The sequence below is a fragment of the Dromiciops gliroides genome, chromosome 1 (assembly GCF_019393635.1).
Source record: "Dromiciops gliroides isolate mDroGli1 chromosome 1, mDroGli1.pri, whole genome shotgun sequence".
Classification (NCBI taxonomy): Eukaryota; Metazoa; Chordata; class Mammalia; order Microbiotheria; family Microbiotheriidae; genus Dromiciops; species Dromiciops gliroides.
The window spans coordinates 657052705-657074510 of NC_057861.1; the positions used below are offsets into that span (position 1 = coordinate 657052705).

A 21806-nucleotide genomic window follows, 5' to 3' on the forward strand; every position below is an offset into this window, starting at 1 on the left:
GTATGGAGAAAAAGGCAGAGCAAAGGTCTACCACTGTGAAACATGTAGATTCATAGGGAATCGATGAAATTATCGTAGTCGGGTTTGGAACTATGGAATGTCTAGGAATAACATAATTATTAATCGCTCTAAGATCTTGCACAAAACGATAAACAGGTTTACCATCTGGCCCAGGCTTGGGTTTTTTAACTGGCAAAATGGGAGTATTGCATGGAGAGTGATGACATGGAATAATAATACCCTGGCTTTTCAAAGCCTCAATTATAGGGGTGATCCCTTCTATTGCTTCCCTAGACAATGGATACTGTGGAATGGAGGGGGGTGGTCCCCCCTTAACTTTAAAGGTAACAGGCATGGCAGACTTAAGGAGCCCCACCTCATTAGGGGATGAGGCCCATAAAGACTCAGGAATGTCAGAGGGGATTTTGGATACCTCCCCTGCTGTTCCTTGAGCTTCTGTAAGTAAAATTGGTAATAAATGAACAGTATCCTCTGGCAATTGTAGGGAGACAGCCCCATCTGGAGCACAAGATATGGTTGCTCTAAGCTTACAAAGGAGATCACGACCTAATAAATTTACAGGGGCATCAGGCATGAGTAAAAATGAATGTTCTACTGTTAAGGGCCCCATAGATACCATGCGAGGATTCAATTTTGCCACTCTCTGGCTCTTTCCTGAGACTCCTACTACATTTAAAAATCCTACAGGTCTACACCCAGCATCTGGTTTGCTTACTAATACTGATTTAGAGGCTCCTGTGTCTAGCAGACAATCATAATAAGTCTCCCCCACTTTTAGGGTGACATGTGGTTCTTTACTCTGGGGAGGTGAATGGACTGGTACAAGGGCATTCAAAAAATCTGGATCTGGGAATATATGGCTTTCATTATCTATGTTCCATTCCTCCCCAAGAGACCGTCATTCCTGTGTCCTCTTCTGAGGGGGACCTTGGTTACCATTATTCTGGTACTGCCTTTCTGTATTCCTCCGAAAAGATCTATTTCTATTTTGATTTCGCCTGTAATTAGAATTAGAATTTCTTCTCCAAGTCCTACATTCTCTCAATTCATGCCCCTCCTTATGACAGTAACAACACACCTTAATGTCCTTGTTCCGGTGTTCACATGGCTGACAGGAACAACACACCTTAGTGTCCTTGTTCCGGTGTTCACATGGCTGACAGGAACAACACACCTTAGTGTCCTTGTTCCGGTGTTCACATGGCTGACAGGAACAACACACCTTAGTGCCCTTGTTCTGGTCTTCACATGGCTGACTAGGAATCACCGGTGCCAGAATGCTCTGTTTGGGGTGATCTGGACTTGTCTCACGTGAGTCAAAGACATAATTTGCAAGTTCCTTAAGTCTATCAGCTGTTAAGCTCCTCCAATCTGGACATTGGGTCAGAAAATATTTGCGTACTTCTGGCAGTGAATTACAAATAAACATGTTGAGAATAATATAAGAATCTTTTGAATCAATTGGATCTAATCTGGTGTATTGCCTGGCGGTCTCACAAAGCCTATCGTAAAATCTGCTTGGTCTTTCATTAGCCTCCTGAAATGTGCTCATAAATTTCGTCCAGTTTTCGGGTTTTCTAGAGCATAATTCCATTCCCTTCAGAAGTGTTTCCCTAGCATCCTTTAATCTTTGGAAATCCCTGTCATTATTATAATTCCACTCTGGATCCTTTAGAGGCCATTCCACATCGGCCTTACCTTTCGCAACAAGGGCATTTCCTGCCGAGATAATATCTGTCATCTCAGTTGGGGACAGTAAAGTTTCCATAAGGCAAGTAACATCAGCCCAAGTGGGTTGATATATATTAAATATAGTCCTTAACTGTGAAACTACACCATTTGGATGTTTCTCAAAACTAGGGAAGATTGTTTTCCATGAGCTCAAGTCAGTTGCTGTAAAGGGGTGATATTTTCTAACCTGAACTGATACTCCCTTTTTATTAAATTCTATATCTTCCTGCAAGGGAAGTAGTTTCAGCTGATTTGATTCTAAAGACTGGCCAATATCCGTTTCTGTAACTGGGTTACCTCCAGTATGGGGAGCTATCTTAGCGTCTCCCTCGCCACGTGGTGAGGCTGGGTTACCTTCAGCAGAGGGAGCCATCTTAGTGTCTCCCTCGCCACGTGGTTTACCTTTAATCTCCTTCCATATTACAACTATGATAATACCCATAATGAGAGTTACAGTCATGTGAACTATCGTGAGTATGGTATTACAATTTATTTCAACTGCAGGCAAAAAATTCCTACTAATATTAAACACATTTTCAGTGGAGACAGTTACACTCATACCATTATACCAAAAAGATTTTGCTATGTGAGTGAGGAGGAGACCTATAACACAATGAAGGAATACCGAGTAAACTAGATGTCTAAATTTGGACAGTATGGTACCCCAACATGCTCCAATGCAAAAAAAACGAAAAAACCAAAGGGAAAATGACATATTCGATCATATTTTAAACTGGGCTGGCTTTTTCCTTTAAAACAAGGCTTTTAGAGGCTTAAAGTCTTTAAGGGAGATTAGACAAAGGGAAATTCCGTGGGGGGGGGGTATTTGGAAAATCCACCGAATTAGCCGGCTTGGCCAAACTAGGGAGGGTGGGAGGGTCCTTAAGGTCCCTTCGGGGTCGCCAAACTGTGAGATTTAAAATTGGATATTAGATCATAAATCTCCCCTACTTAACCTTTCCCTTAATTTATCTCCCAAACTAGTAAATGGAAGCAGGTTTTAATTTTCTAGATAGACCTTTTTATTTATATTTATGATAGTCACAAGGTGATGTTGGTTAGAAGGATAGAAAAGTAGAAACACAATACAAATCGTCTTAAGTCTAAGCTTAGTCTATATTCATTATAAAAACTCACCAATCCGAAAAAGACCACCTTTGGAGAGAGAGAGAGTCTGTGCCGCGCCGTCAGGAGTCCCGCCAAGCAGGCAAAAAGAAAGCTACTCCTACTCCCCCCCAAGCTGTTTTTGGAAACTTATTTATAGATCTGGAACAGAGGCGGTCCTTACACACTGCTTCAAGGTTATTGGTTGGCATCATCCAAATCCATTGTCTTTGAAGGTGTTCTCAAGTTGAGTTCACAGTCTAGTTTCTGAGAATTACACCTTCTTAAGGGATAACCAGGTATGATCACAATCCAATTAACTTGATACAATCCAATTAACTTGAAGTAGGCTTAATCAGCAGTCAATCACTCTCACTTGATTTAATCAGTCTTGATTAATCTCCAGGTGGGTCTTTGAGTATCTGCTAAATCCCATTATTTTATCACAATAGCTTTTCTAATATTGATCCAGTCCTATATTTTTGGTATAAATCCAAACTGGACATGATGGTCAAAGATTAAAATCTTTGTCATATGTTACTGTAGTCAATTTGCTAATAATTTATTTAACCTTTTCATGTCAGTATTCATTAGGGATATTTATAATTTTCTTTCTCTGTTTTGACTTCCTAGATTAGGTATCATGACCATAATTGTATAATAGAAGGAATTTGGTAGGATCCCTTTTCCATTTTTTCGAAACAGTTTTTCTATCTTTGGAATTAATTATTCTTTAGATGTTTGATAGAATCTACTTATAAATCCATTTGGTTTTGGAATTTTTTTCTTTGGGAGTTCATTTATGGATTGTTTTAATCTCTACTTCTAAGATAGAGTTAACTACTCTATTTTCTATTCTGTTAATTTGGGCAATTTATATTTTTGTAAATATTAATCTATATAAGTATTCATTTTATTGGTATATAATTGGGTGAAATAGCTTCTAGTAATTTCTTTTATTCTCCTATGGTTGTGAATTAACATTTTATATTTTTAATATTGATAATTTGATTTTCTTTTAAAAATCAAGTTAGGTAATGATATATCTTATTTTATTGATTAAAAAAACAGTTCCTAGTTTTATTTTTCAGTGTTTTGTTTTGTTTTTTGCTTTCAATTTTATTCATCTGTTTTGCTTTTTGGAATTTCTATTTTGGTGTGTAGTTGATGGTTTCTAATTTGTTGGGCTTTTCCTAGTTTTAAAAATTACATGTCCTATTCTTTAATCTGTTCTTTCTCTTTTTATTGGTGAAAGTGTTTAAAGATATAAATTTTCCCCTAAGTACTGTTGTGACTGCATCCCAAATATGAATTTGAATTGAATGAAGTTTTTGATTATTTCTATTTGCTCTTTGACACACCCATTCTTTAGGATTAAATTATTTAGTTTCAAGTTAATTGTAATTTTTGCTTCAGAGTTTCTGATTTTCTGCATTTGTCTGTGAGGTTTTTATTCCCTAATATGCAGTCAGTTTTTATGAAGGCATCATTCACAGCTGCAAAATATGTATACTCCTTTCTATTCCCATTTATTGGCCACAGTGGTCTATTATATCCAACTTTTATAAGAACCTATTCAAGTCCTTTATCTCCTTTTTGTTTCTTTTTTTATTAGATTTATCTAGGTCTAAGAGGGATAAATTTATTTTCTCACTATTATAATTTTGTTTTCACCTGGACCTCGTTTAACTTTTCCTTTATTGATATAGGTGTTGTGACATATCATGCATATATATATATATATATATATATATATATATGTAGTATTGATATTAATTCTCTGTGGTACCTTTCAGTAAAATGTAATTTCCCCATTTATCTCCTATGTCTTTTTGCTGTTGCTTTGTTTGAGATAGTAATTGTTATCCCTGCTTTTTAAAAAATTTCAGCAGAAATCAGTCAGTAAACATTTATTAAGTACCTACTGTATGCCAGACATTGCTATCTGCAGAGGATACAAAGAAAGGGGATAGACAGGTCCTGCTCTTGAAGAGTTTACAGTCAAATGGGAGAGACAACATGCAAACAACTGTGTACAAACAGGATATGTGCAATTTCCCCCAGTAGATTATAACTCCTTAAAGGCAGGGACTATCTTTCACCTCTTTTGGTATCACTATCACTTACTAGGCACTTAGTAAATGTTTATTGATTGATTGCAGGATAAATAGGAAATAATAGAGAGAAGGTACAAGAATTAAATGGCAGTTGGAAAGCCTTCCTATAGAATGTATAATTTTATCTGAGACTTGAGGAAAGCTCAGAGTTATGAAGATGAAAGAACATACCAGTGTCTTGCACATAGTGGGCTTCCAAAAATGTTTGTTGAATGAATCATAGTGTTTTAATTGTTGGAAGGTACCTCATGTCATCTAGTCTTCCCATCCAATTCTTTAAAAAAATCCTTTGTCCCATATCCCCCAGTCATTTGGGGTCTGATTATACACTTCCACTAATGGAAGTTCACTTCACTTTTGGACTATTCTTAGATTTAGTTAGAGGTTTCCTTCTTATTCTGGAGCCAGTAGCTACCTCTGTGTAATTTCTACCAACAAGACCAACTAACCTGTCTTCCATATGACAGCCCTTCTTATATTTAAAGGTAGTCTTTTTGTTTCCATCTAAGCATTCCCAGTTCCTTCACTACAATTCAACCAGCCTGCTTGCCTTCTTCTCTTAGATGCACTTTAACCTAATTCTATCCAATCCAAGTCCTTTTCCTTAAATGGAGCACCTTAAATGCAGGAATGAACATACTACTTCAGATATGTTCTAATAAAGAATATAATGGAACCATCACATAACATGATCTACACACTCTCAGCCTAACATTAAGAGAGGCAGGGTAATGTAGCAGAGAGAGAAGGCTGGCCTTGGAGTCACTAAGATCTTGGTTCAAATTCTGTTCTTGCACATAAGTTCAGTTTTGGGTATATTTGAGTTTAAGATGGCTACAGCACTTCCAGTTTGTCCACTAGGCAGTTTAAGATGTAAGACTGGAGGTCAGCAGAGAGGTTAGGGCTGGATAAGTAGATCTGAAAATCATCAGCATAGATATGATCATTTAATCCATGGGAGCTGATGAGATCACCAAGTGAAATAGTATAGGGGGAGAAAAAAAGACTCAGGAGAGAGCCCTGTGGGATGCCCACAGTTAGTGGGAATGACATGAATGAAGAGCCAGCAAAGATGACTGAGGGATGGTCATGTAGGTTGGAGGAAAACCAGGAGACAATAGTATCTTGAAAACTAGAGAGAAGAGAGTGTCAAGGAGAAGATGATCAACAGTGTTAAAGGCTGCAGAGAGGTCAAGAAGGATGAGGATTGAGAAAAGGCCATTGGATTTGGCAATTAACTTTGGAGAAGAGAAGTTTCAATGAATGATGAGGTCAGAATCCAGACTGTGAAGAGTTAAGGAGAGAGTGAAGGAAGAAGTGGAGGCACCTATTGTAGATGCCTTTTCAGTGAGTTTATCTACAAAGGCATGAGAAATACGGGATAATAGCAGGGATATATAGTTTAAGAGAGGGTTTTTTTTAGGATGGGGGAAATAAGGTCATGTTTATAGGTAGTAGGGAAGAAGCCAGTGGACAGGGAGAAATTGAAAATAAGTGAGAGTGGGGATGAGAAAACGAGCAATCTGCTTGAGAAGATGGGTGGAATGGAATTACTTTTACACATAAAGGTGTTGGCTTTGACAAGGAGAAAGGCACCTCTTCATGCAAGACAATGTTGAAGGAGGATATTATGGAAAGAATCTTCTGGGTGATGTGAAATGAAGAAGGGAGAAGAGGGCACGTGGCCTCAGTTTTTTTTTTTTTTCAGTAAAATATGAGGTAAGGTTCTCAGCTGAGAAGATGGAGGAAAGGAAGAAGGGATGAAAAAGTCTGGAAGAAATGCTGTGGTGAGTGGGATAGTAATTTGATTATTGAGGTGTAAAAAGATTGCCTGGAAGCAGGGAAGACTCAACTGAGATTATAATTTCAGTGAACTCAGTCTGTGTGGTTGCAGGATTTTTTCCACTTTCAATCAGCTGCACATACATAGGAGCAAAGACAACATAAGGGATTCTACTCCAGCCCCTAATTCTAACTTTGTGGGTTCTATCTCAGGTGTGTTTCTTGTAAACAACACATTTTTGAATTCTGGTCTATAATCTATTTTGCCCTCCTTGCTTTTTTTTTTTTTTAAAGGGAGGCAATTGGGGTTAAGTGACTTGCCCAGGGTCACACAGCTAGTAAGTGTTAAGTGTCTGAGGCCAGATTTGAACTCAGGTACTCCTGAATCCTGGTCCGGTGCTCTATCCACTGCACCACCTAGCTGCCCCCCTCCCTGTGTTTTTATGGATGAGTTCATCCTATTCACATTCATGGTTATGATAGTTAATTGTGTATTTTCCTCCATCTTATTTTCTTATACTTTATCTTCTCCTTGTTTCCCACTTGATCATTAAGAATTTGTTTTGCTTCTGATTAATCTCTTTCTTAATCTATCCTTCCTCTTATTCACTGCCCCAGTCCTATTTCTCTTTTGTGTGAAATATGTTTCCATACCCAATTCATTGTGTGCATGTATTCTTCTTTCCTTTAATAAGTTTAGAGGAGGGGGCAGCTAGGTGGCACAGTGGATAGAGCACCGGCCCTGGATTCAGGGGGACCTGAGTTCAAATTCGACCTCGGACACTTGACACTTACTAGCTGTGTGACCCCGGGCAAGTCACTTAACCCCAGTTGCCACATACACACCCCCAAAAAAATAAGTTTAGAGGAGAGCAAGGCTCAAGTTTCATCTGCTCCCCACCTCTTCCTTGTTGTATAGATTTTTATTTGTGCACCTCATTTATTTGAGATAACTTCCCCCATTTTTCTCTCCTTTACTCTCTTTTTAAAAAATTCTTGCTTTACCTCTTCTAGGAATTCCGGATAAACTTGTACCCAAGCTGGGTTTTTACTCTGTCTTTGGTTATATGCATTTTGGAGTCATTTTCTTCTTTGGACTTTGTTTCTTGAGCTTCCCTGTTGCCATAATACTTTTTGAAATTGCCCATTCATGCAGCCTAATTCTTAACTTTGGGCTTTATGTTATACCTGGGTTCTGCTTATTCTTGGGGTGCGGGAATATTTGGTCTAAGCTTTTGTCCTCTTGAGTTCTTATGCTGTTTTCTTGGGATATTTGAATGTTATGTTATTCCAGGATTCCAAGGAGATCTCTTACTGGGGATCCTGTGTGCTTTTAGTGCTCCTAAAGTGTTGTGATCTGGGGTGAAGTCTATTCACTTCCTTCTTGGTTTGAGCTTTGCCAGTTCTTGACCCTGATTTGGGTCTGAGCAAGATCTTGTGCTGGTTGAAGGTTTTTGTAGACTGCTGAACTCAGCCATTATTAGCTCCCTGGGAGGTTCTGCAGGTCAGACTTTAGCCAGGGCTGGAGGCTAGAACTGAATCCCTGTTGTGCTTCTGGGATTGGAGACATGTTGCTTGTTTGTTGCTCAATATATAGTTAGGACTATTGACTTCTTTCACTGCCCCTAGGTGCAATCCCCTCCTTAGTCCACCTGGATCTTAGGAACTGGGTAGTGACAGTGTTAGTAGATGTACCTGTCCTGCATCCCATACTAATAGTTCTAGAACTTCCTTGTATTTTCTGCTCTGGTGCTTCCTGCACCAGGAGTGAACTGGGTCCTCAGTCCCTAGGTACTGGAATGCTCTGCTCAGCCTCATGCTTATGATCAGACCTCATCCCCAGTGTCTGTAGAACTTTGTTTCCCAGTGCCAAACTGACCTTACAAAATAATTAACTATGATTTTTTTTCCCTTGGAATTCCTGATCAGATTTTGTCTGCTGCCTTTTCTGGGTCTTTGTGTAGGAGAGCTGGGCTTCCTTAGCCCCCTCCCCTACAATTTGTAAGACCCAAGAGGAGAGGAGCTATATTTTATATTTTTCGTCTTTCTCGTTTCCTAGGACAGTGCATATATATCTTTTAGACATGCTTCTGTTAGACATAAAATCTGTAGAAACTCAAAATTTACCCATACAATTGGATTATGATTTTTGGGTCATTTATTAGCTTTGGCTGCCTATATAAATATTATTTTTTGTTGTTTTATGTATGCTTGAATGCTTTTTGGGGGTAGATTTCCCTCTTTATATAAGCTTCTTGAAGGTAGGTCACTTGTCCCCATTTATTTTGTAATTCCAAATAGATGCTGAGTGTAGTGCTTTGCCACAGTGGGCACTAAATAAATGTTGCTTGATGATGATGCATTGTATTTTTCTTTTTCTTCTGCTTCTTTCCTCATTCACATATAAAAATATTTAAAATTTTATTTCAGGTATATTGTATTTTATTGTCCATATGACATAGTTTGCGAGTGCTATTGTTTCCCGCCTGTTCAACTCATGGCTGTAGGAATGAAGGAAGTGACCAGAACTTGGAAAATCACAGGTGGAATCACACATGCTAGTAGCAATTACACAGATGCCTGGATGGTGTTGGTAGCTATTGGATGGGCCCGAGGTAATATTAACATTATAAATTATTACCTAATACACTACAACTGTTGATTAGTCCTTTAGTGACAGTAATGGAATCACCTGCTCTATTAATGGGAAAGTTTGGGGAATAAGACATTTTTGCTTTTAGACTCTTTATTCTCTATGGACCTGAAAGCATCATCTTATTTTGGAAATTGCCATAATCAATTATTATTGAAAGGCTGATTGTCATAATGTAAAACTTTTAGGGTTGATGTGATTAGGAATCCCCACAACCACAAAAACTTATAGCTGTCTGTGGCTCAGTGGTAGATATAAAACCAATTTAAACAAGTAAAATGTGTCCAATAATTTGAAAATAATGTATTTAGAACCAACCACTTGAAATTCTTGATTTCTTCTGCAATATAACTTGCACTGTCCTTGATAAATTGCATTTTCTTTTTGGGCTTTTCATTTTAATAGGAGGGGTGCCATTTCTCTGCTCAAATGTTTTCTAATTTTGAGTTACAACTAGTTTTGAGTTACAATTAATTTAGCACATTCTTCCAACCTCATATCAGGTGATTAAGTATACATACATGAATGACAATAGCTTATTATCATTTTTCCATATTTTTAGAACATGGCACACATTGAAATAAACAACACGAAGTTTCCCATTGAAATATATGGACAATTCTTTTGGTCAATTATAAAGCCCTACTTACATTTGGGTTTGTAGCCCTGACTTCTGCTAATGGAATATGAAACACAAATGTTATGGCAGTGAAAACATAAGACTACCATTTTCTCAGGACCATAATTAGAGGGCAATTTAGGATCTCTTCTTATAATCTGGAAAGTATGGTAATTATGGATTATAATTTTATGCTGATGCAATTAACTCTGCTTATTTGAAACTTCTCGGTAGATTTCTCAGTTGGAAGATGTTATAGAATTATCTGCATTTGGTTATACTCAATCATGTCAATAGACTAATACTAAATAACATTACTTTCTGTGTTTTTAGGTGCTGGTGGTAATGTAATCATAAGTCTGGAGCAGTTGCTAAGAGGGACTTGGAAACCTGAAACTGGCAAATTGCTGGAGATGTCCTAGTGAGTTGGTATAACTATAAGATCTTGTTATTATTGGAGTCATGGAATGACTTTCATAGACATGAATTTGAGAAATTTAAATCTATGCAATTTAAGCACTAAAATCATATAGCATTAAGAAATAGAATAAGGAGGTAACATGGTTTGCTAGAAGCAGCACTGGCCCTGAAGTCAAAGGAGCTAGATTCAGATCCTACCTCTGATACTTGCTATTCGTGTAACCTCTCTAGGCTTCAGGTTCCTTGTCTCCAGAATGAAGAGGTTGGACTGGATGCCTTTGAAGTCTCTTGTAACAGTTCTAGATCTATGACAAAAATAACTTTTTTAGTCTTTGAAAAATTTTTGAAGGGTTTACACAAAGATTTGTTAAAATAAAAACAAACTGACAAAACCTCCTGAATTACAGTGGGATTGGAAAAAATGTTTTGTCATTAGATAGGAAATAAAGACATCTAAATGTTTTTATATGTGATGTCAATGACAAATTACCCAGGAAATTCTCCCAGTAGTCAGATACTGAATTGGTGAGATAAATAGCAAGCAATTATCATAATATATTATGAGTTGGTTTAAAAAATAAGTGGCAGATGAATTTCATAGTGGACAATTACACATGAACACATCTGGAGAAAAATAACCCCAATTGTGTTTATAAAATGGTGTTTGAGCAGTCATTTTGAACCCATTAAAGGAAACTTAGATTCTTTGTCACATGTTTTTTGAAGATTTGGGTCTGCTGCTGCAGACAAAAGGACCAATGGGCATCATCAGAAAATAGTTGAAAACTCACATTTGTATAGCTCTTTAAGCTTTGCAGGTGCTTTCCTCATAATAGTCCCATGAGGTAGAGATTGAAAATTTTATTACCTTTGTTTTTCAGATGAGGAAACTGAGTTTCAAACAAGTTAAGTGATTTTTTTCAAGGTCATACCAACTAGTAAATGTCAGGACTAGCATTTGAGTTCTTAAGTTTAGTGCTCTTTTCATTGTCATCTGTTGGCCCTAACCTTATAAAAACTATGGTGCAGGACAGCTAGGTGGCGCAGTAGATAAAGTACCAGGGGGACCTGAGTTCAAATGTGACCTCAGACACTTGACACTTACGAGCGGTGTGACCCTGGGAAAGTCACTTAACCCTCATTGCCCTGCAGAAAACAAAAACAAAAACAAAAGCAAAAGCAAAAACTACGGTGCATTTCAAAATGAAGTTATGTATGTTAGAGATTTACCCCCAAGAGGAAAGAAGATTCAGAAAAGCTAACTATAGAATAATCAAGGTAGTGGAGGGCTTCTAATGAAAACAGTTGTAAAAAATCGGGCTCTGTAATATAAACAAAATGAAATATAAGGAGATATAAAATGGAAGTTCATAAAATTAAAAACCATGTTGACAGAGTAAATGTGTTTTAGAAAACCATTTCAGTATTAAAACTATTTCAGAATTAGGGAGCTCCCTGAAGCTCTATAGAAGGTAGGATAAATAAAAGGATATGCTATTTTTCAATATGTTTACTATTCACAGCATACTTATTATCTGCAGAGGTAGTATTGGTAGAAAGAATAAAGTGATATTAAAAAGACTGATAAAATTCATGAATATATCCTTCCAAAATGGATTACTGGGGCTGGTTATTTAGGGTATAACTTAAACTTTTTATCTAGTTATCTTAGAAAACAACCTTATGCTTTGCAATAATAATTTGCATTTGGTTGTTTTCTAAGATAACTAGATCAAAAGTGTGTTATCTTTTTATTTCACAATATATACTTTGATATCACTATCAGAGACAGAATATTAAGTTGACTAGAATGGTGATATAACGTGGTATGGTATTTCTACAATTCTTTGTAAGACATATCAAGATATGACCTGTCATTGTTTTTGTATTAATATTAAAAACTGTGGTCACACATCTTCATGTAACAGTGGAATCAGCATTTCTTGAACATCAAAATCATAATTTTATAATTCTGCACTAGCTGTTTCCATCTTACTCCAAATAATTGAACCATTGGCTTATTCCAATATTGGAATGAGCCAGTGGTCCAGTTATTTGGACCAGATGTGTGTATATTGCTCTCTCTCTCTCCCTCTCTTTCAATCTTGATCTCGATCTATATATATCATTGGATAAATTTGCTGTATACCTATCATGCTTCTATTTAATGGTATTTATCATATGTTAGCATAAACTTTATTTTCAGAGTCCAATATCAGTGTTGTAAGAAAAAAGAAAAGTTGAAATCATTCCTAAGAAATCTAAAGACTTATAGTACTATCAATATGCTTATATCTATCTATCTATCTATCTATCTAGATTGCTTAAAATGCATATATGTTAGTGCTGAAATATACAGTATCAGCTGTAATTTCGGCATGACCTACATTTTTATGCAGTTGTCTTTGGTAAGAAAAGATGACAAAAAATGTTAGCAGTGCTATTTCTAAATAGAGAGTTTTCTTTCTATTGTCAGCAGTTTTAAAGACATTTTACTTTATAGATTTATTTTGGCAACTGAAAACTTTATTAATTTTTACCACAATTTTATATTTACTTTTTCACAAATGCATTTTAATACAAAATTATTTTTCTATTAATTTTATGTTTATTCTGATAGATCTTTAAGATGACTGAAAACCTTATATGTAAATATGCAAATATAAAATTTTGGGAAAATGGTGTGTTGTTTTCCTTAGAGTCATACTATCCTTGGATTATTTTGATGAACGCTTCTTAGATGATTTGGGCTGGGTCCCTTCTGATTGAACATGTATGGGCCTTTGTTATTTTTACATTGGAATAAAAGTAGTATAGTATGAAGTTCTAATACTCTCAGGTCTCTTTTTTTCCCCATATAGATTTTTCAGTGTTTTGAGTTCAAATTACAATTCTGCTTTTAGCAATGTGATCATGGGTAGATCATGTAACTTTTCTTAATTTGTTTCTCAAATTATAAATTAGGGATATCCATTCTGTTCACCATTGATACTTAAGGAATAATGATTTGGAGATATGTTGAAATTAATAAAGCTTTTCAAAAGAAAAACATTATTTTCAGTGTCTACTTCAAGAATAAGTCAGATTTAGGGGCAGCTAGGTGGCACAGTGGATAAAGCACTGGCCTTGGATTCAGAAGGACCTGAGTTCAAATCCAGCCTCAGACACTTGACACTTAACTAGCTGTGTGACCCTGGGCAAGTCACTTAACCCTCATTGCCCTGCAAAAACAAAAACAACAGCAAAAAAAAAAAAAAAGAATAAGTCAGACCTTTCTTCTCACACTAATTTATAAATAATCACTTTTACGATCTACATTTAGCTTCTTCTGGAGACTCCTAACTAGTCCTTGCAATGTATTGAAATTAACTCAACTCATGTGCCTTGGTCTCTCTGCAAAAGATCTCCTTGATCCCTTCTTGTCAAATACTTTGGACTTCTGTCTTCAAGAAATGACTACTGTATCCCACCATCCAGATAGTGTAGGCCAGACCTAACTTTTGTTTGACTTGACATCTCAGTTTTCAATCTCGAAATTACAAAACAATTCGAACTTTTATTTTTACAGAGTAATAAAACATGCATAATTTAGTGTTTATATAATATGGTATTCTAGTAGTTTTGGTAATTTTACTTATTTATATAAAGTTTATCCTTACTTGCAAGTATGGATAAATAAAATTTTATTATAGTGCTATCATTAAAATTCTGTACAAATAAAAAATATGACAAGAAGGCAATTTTGAAAGTATTAGGCTAGCTTTGACACTCCTGTGGGTACCCATTCATAAAATGGGGATGGTAACACTTGCACTATCTGTCTCACAGGATTGTTGGGGGAAAGAGCTTGGTAAATCTTATTGTGCTGTATAAATCTCTGTTCTATCCGTGAATTATTAGTCTGATTTCTCTATTCTTAAGTTTTGCAGCACTACCAACCAAGTCTTTAAAATTGTGATGAATTTATGATCTAGATATTATTCTATACTGAATTAAAATTAATTTTATTTTCAGCCCTGTGAAGATAACTCTGGTGGGGGCAGTTCTCTTTACATTGCAGCATGCAGAGAAGCTGCCAATGGAAAAACATAGTCTTATGTTTTGCTATACATTTTTTATCGTTTTCACAAAGGTAAGAATCCAAAATACCTTCTAATTAATTGTTACAAATCTTTTATCAGCCATTCCCTCTCTTAGGAGAATTACATGAAGTTTAAACATCAGCACTATTTTTCTGTGGCTGAACTGGCCCATCAGGACATGGTAGTAGAACATGGGTACCAAACATTCTCTTCCCTTAGTACCCTTCTGCTTTTGCAGGGACCAGAAGGGAAGAGTTCTGGGTAGATTGAGACAGGTCAGGTCCACACTGCCTAATGTGAAAAGAGCAGTGGTGTCCAGGGTTAGGGAGCAACACCATTCAGGCACATGTGCTATCATTTGGAAAGAGAACACTGGAGCTCCAGAAAGTTATTGGGGGTGGACCATTGGATCATAGATCCACACAGATGGACAGAACTTTAGAGATTGTCTATTTTAGTGCTCTTATTTTACAAATGAAGAAACTCAAACCCAGAGAGGTTGTACAGATAGTAACTGAACTGGAATTTGAATGCAAATACTCTCCCTCAGAATCCCTTAGTTGTCAGTGCTCTCAAGCTCCACAAATTTTCTTGTGCTTCTTATCTGTACAGTTGCTGAGTCTCTCCAGTAAAATTTAATTTTCTTAAGGACAGGGACTGTTTCTGATTTCTTGTATCCCCAGTGCTTACCACAGCACCTTGAATGTAGTAGGTACTTGAAAAATGTTTGTTAGGTGAATGAATGAAAATCTGGTGCTCTTTCCAGTGCTTCACCCTGCTTTCTCTTTTTGTAGAATAACTTGCAAGAAAGCATTATTCCCCATCCTTCATTAGCAGGGAGCACATTTTTGTGTAAGGAAGTTTGCCTAAACTAAGAATAATTTCACAATTATATCGCAGATAGAGATGGTCTTTCTCATTTAAAAAATGACCCATGGGATTCTGAAAAATGAATGCATTTTATATTGTTTGGTATGTAACAGTAGGGAACAATTGACATAAGATTTTTGTAATCTCTGCCTTGATATGGTCTGTGGCACAAATATTCTGAACACTTAAGACATATCTACGTGAACTGGGGAAATATGGTCTGTTTCTCCTCCTTCCAGTGATACACAACATAAACCCTTTTAAATGAGTTTTCTTGATGTCTTTTGTTTTTACAATGCAAACATTTTTGGATATAGCCCTTAAGCAAAACCCACTGATATAGAGAACACCACATCAGACACTGTATACAACACTTGATCACAGTAGGTTCTGCCTTTCTGGATAGGATCTTCCAGGTACCTAGAAGACAGAATTGTGGTTTTTTTAATGTGTTCTCCTTGCCACAGCTTCTTAATCTATACTGTGCAGTTCTTACCTGTCTTTTACCAAAAATCTTCTATGAACAATCTGTACAACATGTTTAAAGTGTTCTTCCTTTTTAATAAAATAATTTTACAAGTCATCTACTCTGGTTCATTTCTTATTCTTAGTACTTGGAACATAGATTTATTATTGTCTCTTTTAAAAGTTAATTTAAAAAATGAACAAAAATCTCTTTTATCTCCCTTTCTTCCCTGCATTGGAAAAAGAAGAAAAACAACCCTTGCAAATAGCCAGGTAGAAATTATTGCCACATTAACCGTATCCAAAAAGCATGTCAAATTCTTCATCCTGACTCTATCATCTCTCTTTTAGGAGGTGGGTATCATACCCTCATTGGTCCTTCAGAATCATGGTTGGTCATTGCATTGGTCAGAGTTCTTAAGACTATCAACATTATTTGTTTTTCCAATGGAGTTGTTATTATTTATATTGTCTTCCTTGTTTTGCTCACTTCAGTCTGAATCAGTTCACACAAGTCTTTCTATGTTTCTCTGAAACTATCCCCTTTATCCTTTCTTATGGCACAGTTTGTTCAGTCATTCAGTTGTGTCTGATTCTTCATGACTCCCATGGACCATAGCCTGCCAGTGGTGTCCGTGGGATTTTCTTGGCAAAAATAATAGAGTAATTTGCCATTTCGTTCTCCAGTGGATTAAGGCAAACAGATTAAGTGACTTGCCTAGGCTCACACAGTATCTGAGGCCAGATTTGAACCCAGGTCTTTTTGACTCCTTGCGTAGGGCTGTATTCACTGAGCCATCTAGCTGCCTCATTATGTCACAGTAGTGTTCTATTATGAGTACTTCCTCACTTTCTTTGATGGAATTTAGAACTGGTAGGAGCTTTATCCAATCCCTTCATCTTACAGATGCAGAAATGGAGGCCTGGAGAGATGAAGCAGTTAGTGTAAGGATGCAGAGATCATGACAGAATTAAGCTCTGCTGTGTTCCAAACCCAGCACTTTTTTATGATTATGTAATACATTGCAATATTAGTAATTTTGTATAAGAAAACTTGATTAACAGAAAAAAATGAAAGAAAGTGAAAAATAGCATTCTTCAGTCTGAGTTCCATCAATATCAGTTCTTTCTTTGGAGGTGGAGAGTATGTTTAATCAATAGTCCTTTGAGATTGTCTTGGATCCTTGTTTTGTTGAGAATAGTTAAGTCTTTCACAGTTCTTTATCAAACAATATTGCTGTCTCTGTGCACAATGTTCTCTTGGTTCTGCTCTGTTTACTATACATCAGTTCATACAAGTCTCTCCAGGCCTTTCTGAAATCATCCTACTTGTCATTTCTTAGAGCACAATAATATTCCATCACCATCATATACCACAGCTTGTTTAGCCATTTCCAAATTGATGGGCATTCCTTTGATTTCCAATTCTTAGCCACCACAAAAAGAGCTGCTATAAATATTTTTTGTACAAATATATCTTTTTCTCTTTTGGGGGATATTTTTGGGATATAAACCTAGCAGTGGTATTGCTGGATCAAAGGGAATGCACAGTTCTATAGCCCTTTGGGCATAGTTCCAAATTTCTCTCCAGAATGGTTAGATCTTTTCATAACTCCACCAACAGTGGATTAATGTCCTAGCTTTCCCACATGATAGATGCGAGGTGATATCTCAGATCTATTTTAATTTGTATTTCTCTGCTCAATGGTGATTTAGAGCATTTTTTCAGATGATTATAGATAGTTTTGATTTCTTTGTCTGTGAACTGTTCATATTCTTTGACCATTTATCAATTGGGGAATGACTTCTATTTTTATAAATTTGACTCAGTTCTCTATGTATTTGAGAAATGAGGCCTTTATCAGAGATAACTTGTTTTAAAAATTATTTCCCAGTTTTCTTCTTCCCATGTAATCTTGGTTACATTAGTTTTGTTTGTGCAAAACCTTTTTCATTTTATATAATCAAAATTATCTATTATTTTAATTTTGTGTTACTCTCTGTATCTTCTTTTGTTCTAAATTCTTCCTCTGCCCATATATCTGACAGATAAACAATTCCATACTCTCTTAATTTGCTTATGGTATCATTCTTTATGTGAAAACCATGTAGCCATTTTGACCTTATTTTAGTATATGGTTTGAGATGTTGGTCTATACCTAGTGTCTATGATACTGTTTTTCAGTTTTCCCAGCAGTTTTTGTCAAATAATGAGTTTTTGTTCCAAAAGCTTAGATCTTTGGGTTTATCATATAGTAGATTACTATAGTCATTTACTATAGTGTAATTTCTACCTATTCTATTCCACTGATCCACCTCTCTATTTCTTACACAGTACCAGATTGTTTTGATAATTACAGTTTTATAATACAATTTGAGATCTGGTACTATTAGACCACCTTCTTTTCTATTTTTTTTCATTGATTCCCTTGATGTCCTTGAAGTTTTGTATTTATGGATGAACTTTGTTATTATTTTTCTAGATCTATAAAATATTTTTAATAATCTGATTAGTATAGCTTAAATAAATTAATTAATTTAGGTAGAATTGTCATTTTTATTATATTGGCTCTACCTACCCATGAGTAATTAATATTTTTCCTATTATTTAGATCTGTCTTTATTTGTGTGAAAAGTGTTTTGTAGTTCTGGTCATATATTTCCTATGTTTTTCTTGGTAGGTAGACACAGTTATTTTAAATGGAATTTCTCTTTCAATCTGTTGTTGTTGGACTTTGTTGATAATGTATAGAAATGCTCATGATTTATGTGGGTTTATTTTGTATCCTGCAATTTTGCTAAAGTTGTTAATAATTTCAAGTAGCTTTTTAGTTGATTCGCAAGGGCTTTCTAAGTATAACATCATATCATTTGCAAAGAGTGATAGTTTTGTTTCTTCATTACCTATTCTAATTCCTTTAATTTCTTTTTCTTTTCTTATTGCTATATCTAACATTTCTAGTACAATATTAAATAATAGAGGTGATGACAGGCACCCTTGCTTCACCCTTGATTGTATTGGGAAGGCTTCTAGCTTATCTCCATTACAGATAATGCTTGCTGATAGTTTTAGATAAATAGTACTTATCATTTTAAGGTAAGCTCCTTTTATTCCTGTGCTCTTTAGTGTTTTTAATAGGAATGGGAGCTGCATTTTGTCAAAGGCCTTTTCTGAGTCTATTGAGATAATCATATGATTTCTGTTGGTTTTGTTATTGATATGGTCAATTCTGCTGATAGTTTCCTTAATACTGAACTCCAACCCTGCATTCCCGGTATAAATCCCACCTGGTCATAGTGTATGATCCTTGTGATGTATTGCTGTAATCTTTTTACTAATATTTTATTTAAAAATTTTGCATCAATATTCATTAGTGAGATTGGTCTATAATTTTCTTTCTATGTATTGGCTCTTTCTGGTTTGGGTATCAACACCATATTTGTCTCAAAAGGAATTTGGTAGGACTCCTTCACTTATTTTTTTAAATAATTTATAGAGTGTTTGGATTAATTGTTCTTTAAATGTTTGGTAGAATTTGCTTGTGAATTCATCTTCTCCTGGCCATTTTTTCTTAGGAAGTTCATTGATAGCTTGTTCAATTTCTTTTTCAAACCCACCACTCTTTACACTTTACCATAGACTGTCCATCCTACCTTTCTTGAAGTCTTAGCAGGACATCCAGGTCAAGATACCATCTTGCCATTTAGAAATGTAGGATTAAAGGTTTGGGGACAGGTTGGGGATAGAGAGGAGATTTCAGAGTCACTTGCATAAAGGATGATGAGGATTAGGTAAAAGCACAGAGGGTATTTATTTAGCTTGTAGAAGAGAAGATTTAGGGCAAATTGAATAGTCTTAAAGTATTTAAAGGACTGTCAAATGAAAGCAGGATTAACCCTGTTCTGTAGTCCCAGGTGGGCAGAACCAGGAGTGACAGGTAGGTAGGAGTTGGAGAGAGATGCTTGGTTTGAAGAACAAGGTGAACTTTTAGACTAAAAATTTATGTGTATCTCTAAGCACAAGTCCTTCTTTCCCATCAATGATTTATAATACTGAATTTTAATACCCTATTTATCAGTAGTATAGAACTTTATAGAAATAAAATTTTAATTTAAATGAAATAATAACTAGCATAGTTCTTCATTGAAATTAAATGTTTAAAAGGTGTTTGTTAAAGTATTATTTAAAGCAAGTTATATAATAATTTTATTTCAGTTCCAAACTAGGTCTCTTTCAACTCTGAGATTCTGTGATTCTTTCAACTTTGCTGATAATCCTTAATATTTTGCTTATAGTTTATTCCTATTCAGATCTTAAACACAGATTCTTTCTGATTCATACTGTTTATATTACTGTGGAGTACAGACTCTTGTGAGCTCCTTTTGCTGGTTCCTGAGGCTCTAGACCACGTGGGCATCTATCTCTGGGCAACTTCTTTTAGTTTCTAGTGATTTCTGCTATTTTAATATCTCTCAGCTACCCCAGAAAGAAGTGAAGAGGAGAGAGAGAGAATGAATTTCTTTACTTTTAACTCAACTCTTATAGCCTTTATTTCTTTTTTTTTAAATTATTTCATTTATTTATTTATTTTTTATAGCCTTTATTTCAAAGAAGGGAAAGAGTATATAACTTTCCCCAATCAGAAGAAGATACCTTTTCCCACTTTTACTCTTCAAATATAGTGAAACTGCCCCCCCCCCACTTCCTTTCAGAACTCTGACTAGGAGTAATTTATTTGGTGGGGGAAAATAAAATGATTTGCTGAATATGATATTTAAAGTAGCTTCCTTAGAAGAAGGCATTGTGTCATTGAAGGCCATTGAAATTATATGGGGGTGCCTATCTCTGTTCTAGGTTTCAGGGAACTTAGCTGGGGTTTCTAATATATTGCTACTTATAGATTTAGAGGCTATAGCACTAGTCTTTGACATTAAACATTTATTAAAGCATATTAAATGTTAGTGAAGAGAGAGCACATGCCTCTGAGAGTGAAAAAGCCCTACATTACCTAGGACAGAGAGAGAGTGAGGGGTCTGGCTGCCTCCTCCAGCGTCCCAGCCAAGAGAAAGCAGAGGGTAAACTCCCTGCGGACTGGAGGAGAGGCGGCCTTGCTCAAAGCTAATTGGCTAGCATTCAAATCTGTTGGTTTACTGGATGTAAGGGTGGTCCATATTAAAATGAGCAGTATGTGCTGAGTTCTACTGTCCAGAGGACAGACCCTGTGAGGTGAAAGGCTTTCAGGTAGGTGTGGTTTTAATCTCTATTATCTCTCCAACTTTACTGATTTGGGGCTGGCTCTGAAACAAATCGGGCAAGGCTCCCTATGGGGGGGCCTCTGGGACCCCCAAAACGCATTATTTTCTCATGGCATCTGGGGGCTATTTTTCTTTCCATAACTTAGACTTCAAAGGAGATATTCTAAAGGTTTGGTTAGTAGACCTGGAACTATGGGAAAACAAAGGGCTGTCTCTATAACCATTCAAGAGGAAGAGAAACTTCAATACAAGTATAATAGTGGATCCTTCTTTAGAAAAATTTGATATGCTGAAAAATCCATGTTTGCAAAATACATATTAAGGGGTGACAAAGTGGGTTATACAGTCTCCTGAATATAAATCTAGCTCTATTTCCAGGTGTTTACAGGACACCTGGGCTATCCCAAGGATTCCTGAACACCTAAGGACTGATGGGTAATTTGTAAATTATATTTTCTCTTCTTCCCTTCCTTTGAATCTTATAGTCTGTTTATAGGGATAAGGACTGCAGCTGTGCATCCACTGCTTTAGGGAACTTCCAGGACTTTACCTTCTCTACAACTTATTGTGTTAGAGAGTTTTAAGAGCCCCAAGAGATTAATGTGACTGAGCCAGGGTCATACAACTTTTATGGGACAAAAGGGATCGGAATATAGGGCTTCCTTGCTTTGAGTTTGGCTTTCTAT

The 21806-nt window shown here is 36.0% G+C and overlaps 1 protein-coding gene across 1 annotated transcript in view; it reads left to right on the forward strand.

Annotated features, from left to right (window-relative positions):
- TMEM38B (transmembrane protein 38B) overlaps positions 1–21806 on the forward strand; it is a 93567-nt gene that overhangs the window by 69218 nt on the left and 2543 nt on the right. The window contains exons 3-5 of the mRNA XM_043978781.1: positions 9186–9370; positions 10361–10448; positions 14462–14579. Coding sequence (XP_043834716.1) covers positions 9186–9370; positions 10361–10448; positions 14462–14579 — 391 coding nt within the window. The remainder of the gene's footprint in view (positions 1–9185; positions 9371–10360; positions 10449–14461; positions 14580–21806) is intronic.